The sequence below is a fragment of the Mustela lutreola genome, chromosome 13 (genome assembly GCF_030435805.1).
Source record: "Mustela lutreola isolate mMusLut2 chromosome 13, mMusLut2.pri, whole genome shotgun sequence".
Classification (NCBI taxonomy): Eukaryota; Metazoa; Chordata; class Mammalia; order Carnivora; family Mustelidae; genus Mustela; species Mustela lutreola.
Genome location: NC_081302.1, coordinates 72,236,516 through 72,253,152, shown reverse-complemented (window position 1 = coordinate 72,253,152; position 16,637 = coordinate 72,236,516). Strand labels below are relative to the sequence as shown.

At 36.7% G+C, this 16,637-nt stretch overlaps 1 protein-coding gene across 4 annotated transcripts in view; it reads left to right on the top strand.

The window, feature by feature from the left end:
- Window positions 1-879: 879 nt before the first annotated feature.
- BRCA2 (BRCA2 DNA repair associated) overlaps window positions 880-16,637 on the top strand; it is a 58,350-nt gene continuing 42,592 nt past the window's right edge. For all 4 annotated transcript variants that reach the window (XM_059143783.1, XM_059143782.1, XM_059143781.1 and 1 more), the window contains exons 1-10: window positions 880-1,016; window positions 1,735-1,840; window positions 4,080-4,325; window positions 10,431-10,539; window positions 11,255-11,301; window positions 11,394-11,434; window positions 11,615-11,726; window positions 12,463-12,512; window positions 12,761-12,872; window positions 14,396-15,511. In XM_059143783.1, the coding sequence (XP_058999766.1) occupies window positions 1,774-1,840; window positions 4,080-4,325; window positions 10,431-10,539; window positions 11,255-11,301; window positions 11,394-11,434; window positions 11,615-11,726; window positions 12,463-12,512; window positions 12,761-12,872; window positions 14,396-15,511 (1,900 nt within the window). In that variant the 5' untranslated portion in view covers window positions 880-1,016; window positions 1,735-1,773. The remainder of the gene's footprint in view (window positions 1,017-1,734; window positions 1,841-4,079; window positions 4,326-10,430; window positions 10,540-11,254; window positions 11,302-11,393; window positions 11,435-11,614; window positions 11,727-12,462; window positions 12,513-12,760; window positions 12,873-14,395; window positions 15,512-16,637) is intronic.

Here is a 16,637-nt window from a genome sequence, read left to right as displayed (position 1 = left end):
AAATGACTCCTATATAACCACGTAGAGCCCACCCTTTTACTAATCCAAGGTTGTTTCGCTGTTTACTTGCTCAAGAGCTTTCTGGAAGCAGCAAGGTCTATGAGCAGCTCTCTCCACACCAGTTGAAAGCTTTCTCGGTTATACAACAAATCTGAATTACAGCTCTTGCTGCGCAGGTCACGGACCCTGTGAATGAGGACAGGTGCCCTTCTCCCAGGGCGACTTGGAGAGAAGACAGGCACAGAACGAGATGATTACCACCCCGAGAATGTAAAGGATGCTACAGAAGCCTGCGGAGGGTTGTGAGTGGAAGAGTAGAGAGTGAACGTGGTTTCACAATTTTTATAAAGGAGGCGGGCAAACAGGCTTGGAGGGCTGGAAAACTTGCTACCTAGGAGCAACACGCGGGCTAGAACTTAAGTCCTCTGGCTTCAAATCTCATCCCTTTCCACTCTGTAGAGAGCACACAGCAGGGCAGTCAGTCAGCTACAACCACGGACCACTTGGGGGGACCGTCCTCTCTAAGGGCAAACAAAGACCCCAGGCCGTCCCCTGGCTGCCACCCAAACGTGAGGGGGAGCAGAGAGAAGGGGGAGGAGTCGAGGAGTATACACAATGGGCGGTCACGGGCAGGAGCAACGCCTTGTACTCCGAAGGCTCCGCGAAAACAGAATAAACACCCCAGCTCTCTCTTCACGCGGTTCCGGGCCGACTGTCCAGCGGGCCAACAACGACTTGGCTTCCGCCACACAGATGCGCCAGCCGCCCTCTCGGAACCTGACTTCCGGGTCGCACGCACGCTGCGTGTTACGTCACGGCGTCACCGCGCGACGTGTCGAGAGAGCGGGCTTTTGGCGCGAGAGTCTGAAATAAGATCGGCGGAGGCGGAGCTGCTGGGGCTCGGCGCAGCCGTGGATCGTCGCAGAAAGGAGCCAGCGGGTCAGCTTTCTGATCGAAGTGCCGGCGCTTTTTTTGTCAGCCTTCTCCTGCCAAAAAGAGCGGCACCTCCGGAGGCGGTTAGTGTTGGCCGGGTGGAGACCGACAGGCCTGTCTCCCGCGGTGTGGGGCTGTGGGGGACCGCCTCCCCTTCCCTGGGTGGGAGCCGCGGCCTCCAGACCCTGACGGTCTCCTGCCGCTGACGGTCTCCGCCAGCCGCGAGCCCCGCCCCTTCCCTGGAATTCCGCTTCCCAACTTTGCGCCCCGCCCGCCGCCCAGGGTTTGCCCCTGAGCTGCCCTAGATGTCCCACTCTGAAATCTCCTTAGTTGGAAATACGATGAAGTGACTTTAACGGAATATTGTAATTTTAGAAGATGTTTCCCAGCGCCTGACACACTGTATCGGCCTTCCTTAACCCCCAGGTAATTGCTGTATTACGAAAATTTACTGATGTGACATTGTCAAAAGCTATTTATCTCTTAATAGGACCCCTCGTTGGCTGTGCACCCTCTAACCACACGTGACTAGTTAATTAAAATTAAATATTTAGAATTCTGTTCTGAGGCCTACTTGCCGCATTTCAAATGCTTAATGGGGATAGTGGTCACTGTATTGCACAGCACAAATATAGAATGCTCCCATCATCGCAATAAGTTTGATTATTGTCCGGAAAGATGGGACTGAAGTCAATAAACAGTATAACTTTAGGCAAGTTTACCTGCTTTTGATTTTTACTTCAGAGTCGGTTAACAAGGACTGCATCACTGTGAAGTGTATTTTGGTGTTGTCTTTTGCAGAGTTATTTACCTAGCGTTGGAGTAATTCTGTAGATAAAAATGCCTATTGGATGCAAAGAGAGGCCGACTTTTTTTGAAATTTTTAAGACGCGGTGCAATGAAGCAGGTATTACAAAGTTTATATACATGGATCATTTATGTTGCGAACATGTTTTCAGAAAACTATGTAACTGCGCTTGCTTGCTTAGAGGAATCCCATACCTAACGTTTTGTTTTCCTGTAAACTGTTTCGTATGGGGTCATAAATCCAGTTAAGAAAGTGATCATTTACAGTTAACGAAATGATAACTATAGAACCCTGGGGATAAAGAAGGTACTGGCCTCTTGATAGCAGGAGAATGTACTGTTTTTAAAGCACAGAACTTTTAGCAATTGGTAATGTTACTTTATGTTAGAAGTTGTCAAACTTTAGTCTCTTTACACTCTTGAAAATGATTGAGGACCCCAAAGAGGTTTTGTTTATGTAGGCTACCAAATAGAAATTAAAACTTAGAATTTTTAAAGATGTGTGTTAATTCACTTAAAAAATAAAAAATCCATTGCATATTAACACAAATGAACATTTTTATGAAAAATACCTTTTCTCCCAAAAAGAGTGGCTCTGTTTTACAGTTTTGCAGTTCTCTGTAATATCTGGCTTAGTAGAAGATAGCTGAATCCTCATACCAATTTCTGCATTTCATCTGTTGTAGTATAGTGTTTTGGTAGAAGTATATAAAGAAAAGCCAGCCCTCCACAACAATGTAGTTGAAAAAAAGGAGTATTTTAATAGTCTTCAGTTAACTGTGGGTATCTTTGATAATATACCAGAACTAGACAAGTGTTAGTTTTAAGAGTTGCAGTATGGATTTGGAAATCGTATCATGATCTTTTCCTTCCCTTTGTTACATTTAATTCTATTAGTCTTTCTTGCACTTTGAACAAATTGTTTATCCATGCTGTAACATCAGGCACTGATCATTGGGAAAAGGTCAGTTTTCCGAATTACACTGATATTCCATGTATTGACACATTGTATTAAGCTATAAAAAGTACATTTGGTACTTTTTAAGAAAATCTCATCCGAAAAGTCTTTTAATATTAGGAAGATGCCAAGTTTACAGAGGCTCATAAAGTTTTAACAAAATTCTAATTCCCTTTTAAAAGCTCCTATTTGGGGGCATCTAGGGGGCTCAGTTAAGCGTCCACCTCTTGATTTCAGCTCAGGCCTTAATACCGGAGTCATGAATTCAAGCCCCACATTGGACTCTGCACTGGGCATGGAGACTACTTTTAAAATTTTTTAAAAAATAAAAACATAAAAGCTTCCATTTTATCATTGACAGCAAACTTTTTTCTGGGTGACAGACTTACTTCATTTTTAAGAAAATGTCTACCAAGTCACCCAACTCAAAATGACTTATTAGTTGTTCTTTCTACTAAAAATGGCTTTCCATGGAAAAAAGTGCTAATTCAGCTCCTAACTCATCACAAGTGCCTTTTTAGATATCTGTCATACTTAAATATGCAAAAAATGCTTTATGCACACTTTCCATTTTATCACAGAGAATATTAGAAGATGTGCTCAAGAGTTGGGCTTTCTAAAACTAATTTTTACTGCGTGATTAATGATATTTTAAGTTGGACTGGCTTTTCGGTTTTTTGACAAGTGTGTGATGTGCATACAATTAATAGAAGTTTATTGCCACTGCCTTGACTCATGCAAAGATGTCATCAGTTTTACTCAGCAGTGGCGCAAATGTCAGCATTGTGAAAAAGAGAAACAATGCCTTAGTATTATTATCAAAATAGTTTTACATCATGGACCTCCTGAAATTGGCTTGGGGATCTCTCCACAACCCCTCCCTATCTCCTGCCATAGTCCATAGACCACGCATTGAAATAGTACTTTAACGGTGGTTAGATTATGATATAGTTTTTGTCATTTCTCTTTAACAAGGACTCTTTTTATTTCATTTTATTTCTGAGTCTACATGTTCCTGTACCTGTAGATTTATCACATCCATTTATATTGTCATTGTAATTAAATTGTATCTGTGGAATACATTCTGATTGTGAATTATGAATGACTTTTGTCTCTGAATCATCAATATAAGAGAAAGAAAACTTTAGAAAAGCTAGCTAATATAGCTAGGAGCAATCACCTTGTAACTTCTGTAAACCTTGTTATATCTTGCTACAGACTGAAAGGATAACAGGTTAATGACTTGTTTAATAAATACGCTTTAATGAAAGTAATCTACAGTGAAAATCTCAAGCATCCTTTTCTTTATTATGATTTTTACAGTCCATGAGCTTACTTGTCACTGATTAAAACCAAGATGGAATTTGTATTTTTCTTACAGATTTAGGACCTATAAGTCTTAATTGGTTTGAAGAACTTTCTTTAGAAGCGCCATCCTATAATTCTGAACCCACAGAAGAATCTGGATATAAAATCAGTTATGAACCAAACCTATTTAAAACACCACAAAGGAAACCTTATCATCAGTTGGCTTCAACTCCAATAATATTCCAAGAGCAAGGTCTAATTTTGCCAATGTACCAACAATCTCCTTTAAAAGAATTAGGTAGAAACAGATTAGACTCAGGTAAGTAATGTGGTGCAATAAACTAGGGAAAAACATGAGCCAAAAATTCAGACAAACCTATGTTAAAACTTCTAGCTCTGTTGTTAATTGTGTCATATTGGTCAAATCAATATCTTTTGCTCACTTTCCCCACCTGGAAAGTAGAGACTGTGAACATAATATCTGATTAAGTAAAATAACGTGGGTACTTAGTAAGTGCTGCTTTTCCTCCCTCCTTTCATTATATATCCTGTTTAGTGAGATTTGTTAAATTATGTCTTTCCTTTACCAAAAAAAGGTAGGACTTGTTTTGATGTTAATTAAATAAATTCTATTCCTGTAGGTTATCACAGAGGACAGGGAAGATTATTTTTATCAATTTTCTTTAAAAGTCTTGACTTGGGAGCTGTTTCCTTGACATACATGCCAGATATTCCAATCAATCATGTAATAAGATAATAGTCAGTCATCAAATGTTTATTACCTATTGAAGTGACATATTCTCCCTTTCTTTAGAGTATGACTCTCAAATAAGGGGAATTAACAGTAGACCAAGAAGAGTCTAAAATTGAATTTGGTACGTGTGAAAAGCGAAGTACAAAAACTACAATGAGAGTTGAGAAGAAAGATTGTAAATAGGTTTGGGAGGAGTTAGGGAGTGATTCATTTGAATTAAACCTTGCAGGATAGGTAAGATTCAAAAATTTGAAGATGGCATAGAGTAATAATGTACATGAGGCAGATGATGTAGGTTGTTAAGAGAATGTTAAGTAATTCAGATTGTTTGGAGTGTTGCATGTCAAAAAGGGGCCAATAAACTTAACCTAAGGCTAAAAAGAGCACATAGAGCCAGGTATTGATTGCCAGACTTAAAAAACTGAATCCATTTGAAAGGTTGTTGAGCAGAAAAATCCCATGTAAATTTGATCATGCTACTTCCTGCCTCAAATCTTTGATTACCTCCTTTTGCCTTCATGATGATATCTTAACTCCTTAATATGATTTACAAGATTCTTTATAATCTGGTCTCGCATTAATTCATGACTCATGCTGCCATAATCCCCCTCTCACCCATCCTCAATTTGCCATTCATTCATTCTGAATTTCTTTTTGAAACTACCTTGCTCTGTGGCTCTTTATGCATTGTTACCTCTACCCAGGAGTTAGTTACTTCCTTTCGTTTTATCTAGCTAACTCATGCTCATCTTTTAGGTCGTTTTCCCTGTCATACTCATTTAACTTCTAATGGAGGAAACTTACATGAGCAATGGAAAGTGGAACAAATGCTAGGAAAAAAGAAATTCATGGTTCTAGAAAATATATATATACAAAGAGGATTTAGGTATGGGCAAAGGTTTTCTTGTATGTTGTTGGATACCAAGTGGCATACAGAGTGACTACTCTGAAAATTTTATAGAATAAATGAGTATTTGTTTTGCTTTAGAAAGCCTAATAACTGGGGCGCCTGGGTGGCTCTGTCAGTTAAGCATCATTAATCAGACTCTTGATTTCAGCTCAGGTCATGATGTCAGGGTGCTGGGATCAATCCCTACATCAGGCTCTGCTCATCAGGGAGTCTGCTTGAGGATTCTCTCTCTCTCTCTGCCCCTCCCCCGGCTTACAGGCACTTGCTCGCTCTCTCTCTTTCTCCTTGTCTCTAAAATTAAAAAAAAAAAAATCTTGAAAAAGAAAGAGAAACAAAGAAAGAAAGAAAGCTTAATAACTGGCAGCAGTCTTTGGAGATGTGTTTTCAAAATGTGATGCCTGGATAATGAGAATCTCCTATAGTGCTAAATGAAAGAGAAGATACTTTGAATCTACTAAATTAGAATCTCTAGAAATAAAACTCATAGGTGTACATTTTAAACTAATCAGGTGATTGTCGTGGAAACAAAGACTGAAGTCAAGGGGATCAATTAGACCTATAATGGTCCAGGTGGTAGGGGGCCAAGTGCCTGAATTAGAGAAATGGTAGTGAAAGTGGATATGGGAAATAGAAACTGTAAGACCCCCACAGTAGTCTAGACCTGGAGATTTCAAAGAAAGGATCAAATCACAGGTTTAGAGTATAACTAAGAATATAATGGTGACATTCATAGACATTATAAGCACTGGCAGTAAAACAGGTTTAAGAGGGAAGAGGCTTCAGGGCATGTGGGTGGCTCAGTCAGTTAAGCATCTGCCTTTGGCTCAGGTCGTGATCCCAGGGTTCTGGGATCAAGTTCCACATCAGGCTCCCTGCTCAGTGGGGACCCTGCTTCTCCATCTGCCTTTGCAGCCCACCCCACTCCCTGGTCTTCATGAAAAAATAAATAAAATCTTTTAAAAAAAGTGAAAATTCTTGAAAGGATCAAATTAAAAAAAAAAACCAGTTTGAGTTTTGGACTGCAATTTGGGACAGTAAAACGTTGTTAAGGTGATGTCCCAAAGGCTTTGGGAAATATGAGACTGAAACTAAAAGAATACAGGCAGAAAAGAAAGCAATAGGAACCAACTATCTATTTGGAAAGTGATAAAGTCATCACATGTAAGGAGATTGATTATAATGAGGCCTAGGACAGAGCCTTAAGGAATATTTAGCAGATGAAATGCAGAACACAGAAGAGGGAATCATTCATTCAATATTCCATGCTTACTTTGTGCCTGGCAACTTGCTAGGCTTTCAGGATACAAACATGACTAGATGAATAGATAGATGACTTTTGACTTTCAGGAACTCAGTCTTGTATAGTACAATAAATACACTGGTGTAGTATATGCTATAATAGGAACATATACAAAGTGCTATGTTGTGGGCATAGTAAAAGGGACGGCCATCTTTTTTAATGTGCTCAGGAAAAGCACCGTAAACCGTTTAATGCCGAATCTACTGAATCTTGGAAGACCTACCTATAGTCACTGGTTTATTCTCTAACTTAACCTGTTGGAATTGGTCTATCTATAGGGAAGGATAGGAATGAGTTAATAAGGCTACTCTGGGTTTGCTGCAAAAAATATTAAATTTTTTAAGGTCATAGTGCATAAGTAATTCTGACTATAGTTTCCTGGTACCTTTTGTTTTTGTTTAGTTTATATTCAGAATTAAAATATAAGGCTTAAGCTGTTTTTTAAACATTCTTGTTTAGTTCTAACATCTACTTTTAAAAAGAACTATCCCTAAAGTTTCATGAGGAAGTGTGCTATTTCTGCTTCTCAACTTCTCTCCTTACTTTTGCATAAAATCATCAAGTTTATCTCCCCATTATTCAGCCTATTTATGAGATTCTCAGGTTACTTGGGAAATGTTTATTTGGGCATGAACTTATTTTTGCCTGGTTCATTTTTTTACATTTGGGTTTTTCATTAGTAAGTCAATACTGATACTTTATTATTAACTGAAGTTGTTTGTTTATATTAGAGTTCATTTTCTGTATCGGTCTATGGATTTTGACAATTATATAATGTCATGTATACACCATTACAGTATCCTACAGAATAGTTTCACTGCCCTGAAAATCCCTTGTGTTTCATAGCACCCCTCACCCAACCCTGGCAACCACTGATCTTTTTATTGTCTGTGGTCTTTTTCAAAATGTCATATAGCTGGAATCATACAGTATATAGCCTTTTCAGGCTAGTTTCTTTCACTTAGCAATGTAAGTTTCCTCTACATCATTTCATGGTTTGATACCTCATTTTTTTGTTTGTTTGTCTGGTTTTAAAGATTTTATTTATTTGAGAGAAAGAGTGCAAGTTTGGGGAGAGGCAGAGGGAGAGGGAAAAGCAGACTCCCTACTGAGTGTGAAGCTGGAAGCAGGGCTTGACCCCACCCAGGACACCAGACATCATGACCTGAGCCAAAATCAGTCAGACATCTAACTGAGACACCCAGGCACTCCATAGCTCTTTTCTTTTTTATCACTGAATAATGCTGTATATGCATATACCACTTTGTTTATCTGTTCAACTACTGAAGAACATCTTGGTTGCTTCCAGGTTTTGGCAGTTATGAATAAAGCTACTGTATCATGTGCAGGTTTTTGTGTAGATCTAAATTTTCAACTCATTTAGGAAAATACCAAAGAATATGATTGCTGGCTTTTATGGTAGGAATAGTTTAGTTTTGTAAGAAACTGCAAACTGAATTCCAAAGTGGCCACATCATTTTGCTTTTCCATCAATAGTGAATGAGAGTTTTTCTTGTTCCAAGACCTCATCTTTATTTTGACTTGAGCCAACCTATTATAAGTGTGTGTAGTAGTAGCTCATTGTTTGGTTTATTTAACTGCGGGGCTTTGGGGGTTTTGTTTTTGTTTTTGTTTTTTCCTGATTAAGATCTTTGTTAAAGTGAACAGGGAAAAGGTGAAATTTTTAAAAATACATTTAGGGGGGCACCTGGGTGGATCAGTGGGTTAAGCCACTGCCTTCGGCTCAGGTCATGATCCCAGGGTCCTGGGATCGAGTCCCACATCAGGCTCTCTGCTCAGCAGGGAGCCTACTTCCTCCTCTCTCTCTCTGCCTGCCTCTCTGCCTACTTGTGATCTCTCTCTGTCAAATAAATAAATAAATTCTTTTAAAAAAATACATTTAGGTAATTTTTAGTATCTTTAACTAAAAGTCTTATTAGAGAAAGAGGTTGGGTATTTTGTGCAGGTGGGGTTTTTAACTTACATGTTTATTTGGCTTTTTAGTGATTATAACTATTTCCTGTTACTTGAGAAATGAAAATATAAAGAAGTGTTTTGTTTGTGCTTCTGCAAAGAGTTCTCAGTTTGGTCTTTACCTCATTAACATTGATATGACTTATTTTTCCCAAAACTTTTCTCAGTTGAAGATTATAGGATCAGTTAAAGAACCTATTGTTTTAAATCAGTTTTTACAAGAATAATAAGTAACTGAATGCCATATTTGTGAAACAAAATAGGAATTTTTAAAAACTATAAATGGGATTTGATAGAGCTACATATAGCTTTAGAAACCCTATCTGAGCATTATTGCTTAGAAAGTAGATGTGTCAACAACAGAAGTATTTCCTAATCATTGCTAATTCATTCAGCCAGGAATTGTGGTGTGACTATAATATCAGACATTGATTGTAGTTGCTAAAGACAAGCTTTCTACCTCAAGGAGCTCAGATTCTAGTAGGGGAATTAGGAATGGTGTATGATAAACTCTGCTGGAACATATGGTAGCAACAATCACTTAATCTCATCTTAGGGACCACTAAATTTTTCCAGGGGAGGGAGTTTCAAAATGGAAGTCTTTAAAGAGGATATTTGAGATCAAGAGAAATAAAGAAAGAGAAACAGTTTGTACAAAGGCCTAGAGTAAGAGTGCGTTCTTACGGGATATGCAAGTGGTTGGGTATGGCTGAAAAGTAGAATGTGAAAGAATGTCCTAGAAATTAAGAAGCCAGATCATGAAAGTCCTTGTTACTTGGGAGTTTGGGGGTTGTTTTGTTTTGTTTTGGAGAGTTTAAGCCCAATCTTGAGAACAAGATCTTGAAAGGTTTTCAGCAGATCAAATTTGGTTCCGTGGTGTTTTGGTAAATGTCTTTTGCATTATTCTTTGCCTCCATGATACCATAGTGCGACTTAATCATTAGAACATATAACGTTCTGTTCTGTATTCCACTTGTGTGGAATTTCAAAAAATTCCTCCTGCTATATTATAAACTCTTTGAAGTTAAAGCTGTCTTGAATTGCATTTCCCAAAGTGTCTTATGTATATTATATATTTGTTGAATGGGGGCAGACATCCTTTGAGACATTCCCTTTTGGGAGGAATCAACAAACTGAGAAACCATTTCAGGCTAAACTTTACATATATTCTCCCTCCCAGTATAGATGAGACTTTTTGTTTTTAAATACTTGTAGGGATGGGGCTTCTGCATGGCTCAATTAAGTGTCTGACTTTGGCTCAGGTCACTCCGGGGTCCTGAGAGGGAATAAGCCCCATATTAAGCTCTGTGCTCAGCAGGGAGTCTGCTTCTCCTCCTTCTCCCTCTGCCTCTCCCCCTGCTTGTGCTCTCGCTCTCTTTCTCTCAAATAATAAAATCTTTATAAAAATAAAAATAAATACTTTCAGAAAATGAAAATTCACAATCCAGGGCATATACATCCTCACTGAATTATTGTACTGTTTCAGGAAAGGATATTACCAATAGTAAACATAAAAGTTTTTGTACAATGAAGTCTAAAATGGATCAAACAAATGATGTTACCAGCCCACCCCTAAATTCTTGTCTTAGTGAAAGGTATGTTGTGTTATATTAAAATATTTAAATGCAACATTTTTCTCATATGCTATTTGTTTTATAGAAATGCATCTAATTTTCATGCTAATATTTTGACTGAGAGCCTGAAAGGATTTTCTATTTTTAAATAATCTTCTAGGTTGAATCCTTTAATACAATAATTTTTATATTAGAGACATTTACTTTATTTTCCTTATAATGTTGAATTCATTGTTTTTTGTATCTATTCAATGACTTTTTTAGTTACAAAAATAATGATGAAAAGCAATGACCTTGAAATAGCAGCTTAATATAAATAAATTATTTGTGTACTTGGAATCTTTTAAGAGAATATGATGTTTTTATAGATTCATGTTACATAATTTTAAAATTCAAAACATACAATTCCTAGGAGCTGAAATTTGTGAAATTTTATATATTACTTTTAGTGGACATTTTAAGTATAATTTGTTGAATGGGGGCAGTTACTTACAAAGTAGACATTTTAAGTATAATTTAGTAGTTACTTACAAAGTAGTTACTTTGTTACTTAAAAAGCAAACAACATGAGATGTTTGCTTTTTAAAAAGTAACAAAATATTAGAAAGTAGTGTAAGTCTAATAATTGTGACTGAGAATCCTTTTTTTCAATAAGATTAATGTTTGTTTCTTCTTGCCATTTCTGTTATCTTTGGATAATCTGAAGGGTTTATGTGATTTTTTTTTTTCATTTTAGTCCTTTTCTACGATGTACACATGTAACACCACAAAGAGAGAAGTCAGGTATGATTAAAAACAAGGCTTTTTATTTCTAGAAGACTCTTAAATTTTAATAAATATAAAATTTAGTAATTTTCCCCTCATTTTACCTCCAGTGGTATGTGGAAGCTTATTTCATACACCGAAGCTTATGAAGGTAAATATTCTGCCTGGTTTTTTATTCTGTAGTAATTGAGAATTTGACAACAGAGTCTTACATTTGCCCTGAGATTCACAAATATGTATCTACAATCTCACATAGGCATTCAGTAAATGATAAATGAAAAAAATAATCATCAGTGCATTTCTGTGAAATAAATACTTTCTTTATTTCCAGGGTCAGACACCAAAACGTATTTCTGAAAGTCTAGGAGCTGAGGTGGATCCTGATATGTCTTGGTCAAGTTCTTTAGCCACACCACCAACCCTTAGCTCTACTGTGCTAATAGGTAATACTAGCGATTAAGTATTGTGTAAGACAGTAGATGATATTGGTATAGTGTCATCTCTAAGCCTTCTGACAAAAAGAATATATGAAAAGATAAGTAGTAATTAGATAATACTATCTTTGAGAATTGTGTTAGTAGTTCAGAATGATTCTACTTAGTGTAGATTGGAACAAATCACAAATACCTAAAGTGGTGTTCTAGGAGTATTATTCTATAGAAATTCATTTATGGGCAAGCAAGGATTTTTTAAATTATTATTTTAACAAAAATACATTCAATTTTGATTTCTCTTTAGCTCAGAATTTAACTGGTTTTTGTTGCTTAGATGAGATAACAGAGGTAAAAGCATGTTAAAAAGTACGAAGTATTTAACATAAAGTATACTTTACGATAGTAATATTATCTAAATAAATGCTTAAGTCTATAAGCTTTGTCTTTTAAGTCATGATTCCATAGCTCTATCTGATTCCCTAAGTCTTCATGGATAGGAGCACCTAAAGTCAGGGTCATCAAACCAATGTCTTAGAAGCAACTTATGAGTGATACTAAGGAATTGAATGTAGCTTATGTTGATTGACCTTTCTAATTATGATACTTGAGTCAATTTGTTTGGTTTCAAATGCACCGTTTACTTCAGTAGTGTGTCTTGTCTGACCAAAAAATACTGAAGTTTTCACATTAACTTTAGGGTATGGCGTATAATACATTATAGATAAACTGAAATTTTTTTTTACAGTCAGGGATGAGGAAGCATCTGCAGCTGTATTTCCTAATGACACTACTGCTGTAAGTAAATATAACAACTTGATTATGCTGTTGCAGTGGCTTACAATTTTAGAAATCTTGAAAAATTACTTATCTTGCATTTTTTCATTCCTTAATTTATGATTTATTTAAGCCTTTAGAAAGTCTCTAAGTCTGATCCTATATGTGATTTTCTTGACTTCATATGAAGTAATTCTGTCTCTGAGGTTGAATATAAAATGCATAGGGAGAGTTTTTATACTAGTGACTTTAAAATATAACTTTTGCAGATTTGTAAAAGCTGTTCTCCCAAACATGATGACAGTCTGAAGAAAAATTATAGGTGTATCCCTTCTGGGCCAGACAAAGAAAACAAAAATCAAAGAGAAGCTAAAAGTCAAGGTAAGTCCTTCTGTTTAATTGAACTGCTATTTTTAACTGACATCATTGAAGTATTGCTCTTCCTTTCTTAAAGAGAAAATACATTGTTTGTTTTTCCTTTCATTCTTGGTTACTGAACATACTGTGCATAGAAGGTAACTTGATTTATTTTTTAAAATATTTATTTATTTGAGAGAGAGGGAGGGAGCAAGAGAGCACGAGCAGGGGGAGGGGCAAAGGGAGAGGAGCAAGCCGACTCCCTGCTAAGCAGAAAGCCCAAAGCAGGGCTGGATCCCAGGACCCCGAGATCATGACTGAGATGAAATCAGACCCTCAGCTGAGTCACCCAAGGTGCCCTGAAACTAACTTGATTTAAATGAAAATGTTTAATCATGGTAAGATAATACCATTCAAGATGCTATTGTAGGGGCATCTGGGTGTCTTGGTCAGTTAAGCATCCGATGCTTGGTTTCGGCTCAGGTCATGATCTCAGGGTCCTGGGATCCAGTCCTTCGGTGGACTCAGCCGGGAATCTGCTGCTCTTCCTTTTTCCCTGCCCCTACCCCAGTTTGTGTGCACTCTTTATCTCAAATAATTAAATCTTTAAAAAAAAAAAAAAGAAAAGAAGAAAAGATGCTATTGTGACACAAAAACAAAATAAAACCTGTAACTCAGACCTTACAGAGAGAAGAATAAAACTAATAATCAACAAATACGAAGGTTTTATTTTCTAATTACAAGGTAATTAGGGTATCAGGGGTACCAAAAGTTACCTAATCAGATTATTGGAATATTGCATTCTTGGGGGCACTTGGGTGGCTCAGCTGGTTAAGCATCTACCTTCAGCTGATGTCATGATCCCAGGGTCTTGGGATGGAGCATCACATCGGGCTCCCTGATCAGTGGAGAGCCTGCTTCTCTCTCTCCCTTTCCCTCTGCCCTTCACCCCGTTTGTGCTTTCTCTATGGCACTTGCTCATGCTCTCCCTCTCTATGTCAAATAAATCTTTAAAAAAAAAGGAATATTGCATTTTTCTTAGTATCTGTGTGTGTATAAATATGTAGGATTGGATAACCGTGTATATGTGTATGTGTATAAAATCATATTTTACTCTCAGTTATTGTAGGGCCACAAACCAAAAGCTGAATGCTTAACCAACTTTACCATCCAGGTGCCCTAGGCCACAAAATTAATTTGGAACATCTGGTTTGATAAAACCTAGAATGTTAAATTGCATATATATAGTAAGATTAAGTGAGTTTTAAGTGTACAGAGCTGATAAAGAAAGGTTATTGGGACCTGGAGTATGAATAAAAGGCTTTGGGGACATTGGAATCAATCCTTACCAGAAGAACGGTAGAAGAGTGGCACTCCCTTCCTCTCCCCACCCCCAAAAAAGCTAGCACTCAGGATAACCCTTTAAATACTACTTTTTGTGTTATTTAGTGTGTTCTATTTCTATGAGAAAGGTTGCAAGAATAGTATAAATCATATGACTATATTTTGAAATGTTATTAATATACTTCTGTTTTAAATTTAAACAGGTTTGGGGAAAATGTTAGGGAATTCATTTGGTAAAGTAAATAGCTGCAAAGACCATTTTGGAAAGTCAACACCAAATGTCCTAGAAGATGAAGTATGTGAAACAGTTGCAGATGTTTCTGAAGAAGATAGTTTTTCATTATGTGTTCCTAAATATAAAACAAGAAATCTACCAAAAATAAAAACTAGCAAGACTAGGAAAAATATTTTCAATGAAACAAAGACCAATGAATGTGAAGAAACTAAAAAGCAAATGAAAGAAAATAAACATTCATTTTTATCTGAAATGGAACCGAATGACAGTGATCCATTAGATTGGTGCGTAACAAAGCCGAAGCCCTTTGGGAATGGAAATGAGAAAATCTCCAAGGAATTTATACCATCTTCTGCCTCTGAATGGTCCCACCTAACTCTCTCGGGTCTAAGTGGAACCCAGATGGAGAAAACACCTTTACTGCATAGTTCTTCTTGTTACCAAAGTAATTCAGAAAAAGACTTCACAATTACAGAGAAAGAAAGCACCAACTTTATAACTTTGGGAAATTCTTCGCCACAGATTTCAAGAGTACCAAAGTATTCAGAGATAACATTAAATAAGGAGACAGTGGTAAATAAGATAGATGAAGAGCAGTGTCTTGGATCTCATGAAGATTCTGTTCTTTCAGGAAAGCGAACAATATCTGAAACTACTATAATACATTCTCCACTTCATGGTATCAGAAAGTCTATATTCAGAATAAGAGAATCACCTGAAGAGATGTCCAGTGCAATGTTCTCAAATCATATGACTGATCTAAACTCTAAAGGAGAAATTGACACCCCTGAAAGTACACTGGAAAAATATACTATTTGCTCACAGAAAGAGGATTCTTTAGGTTCAATTGATAATGGAAGCTGGCCAGCCACTATCAGACGTACTTCTGGAGCTTTGAAGACTTCAGGTTTAATATCCACTTTGAAAAAGAAAACAAAGAAGTTTATTTATGTTATAAATGATGAAACATCTTATCAAGGACTGAAAACACAGAAAGACCAGGAATTGGGACTAACTAACCATTCAGACCAATCTGAAGCAAATGCTTTTGAAGCACCACTGACATTTACAAACGCTGATTCAGGTACCTTTGGGTGTGTGTATCTGTGTGAGTAAGAGAGAATGGTGCAAGTAGTTTTATGGATGGTGACAAGTTGTCTTATTTGAATATGTGTCTCTCTTTAATCTTTCTAAAAAATATACTGCCTGCTTTCTTTTTGTTTCTTTTTTGGTTTTCCTTCTGTAGTTCTTTGGTTTTTTAAAAATCTCTCTGTCTTCTATTCAATGTGAGGCAATGTCTATTTTTAGACCTTTGATTACCAATGTTCAGAATCATTTTATTCACACTTGCTGAATGAGTTTGCATAGTAAATATACAATCATCACTCTTGAGACAGAGCATGTGATACATAAGAATCAAGAATTTGACTACTTCTGCTTTGATTTTATTGTATACAAAGTAGACAATTCTGTAAATATTTTGTGCTGTTTACTTTATATTCTCTAAGTCAGGTAAAAAAGATAAGAAAAAAAGCTAATTGCTAGCTAAGTTTAATGTAAGCCAGTTCTAAAATAAAAGTGATTTTTGTTATTTTTGTTACATACTTTTTTAAATATGTAGAGATTATTTAGAGTTATTATTGTATCTCTGGGTGTCAGAGTATGCATAATGAAACTCAGTTTTTATTTGAGCAATGATTCCTTTATCAGTAGCTAAATTGTATGTTAAAAAGATAATTTCATCTTTCTTTGAGAAGATTTTAGTGGGTGGAATATCTCTGTGAATATTCGGTTTGGTGGAACTGGACTACAGAGGAACTGTTTGAGAGTTGGGTTAATTTCCAGAGAAAAATGTCTGATACTGTGTATGTCAGAATTAAAATCAATGAAAGAGCTAATATGTAGTGGTGGTCACTGATTAAATAAAATGAGATTAATAATTTTGATTTGCTAATAGGGAATTCAGAGGATTGAAAAAATTAGAGCACTTTAACTCATTTGCCTTTATAATTGAGATTAGATCATACTTCAGGCATTTCATCTGTAGAACCTGTTTTTATTTTTTTTTAAGATTTTATTTATTTATTTGACAGATTACAAGTAGACAGAGAGAGAGAGGGAGGGGGAAGCAGGCTCACTGCTGAGCAGAGAGCCTGATGCGGGGCTCGATCCCAGGACCCTGAGATCATGACCTGAGCTGTAGGCAGAGG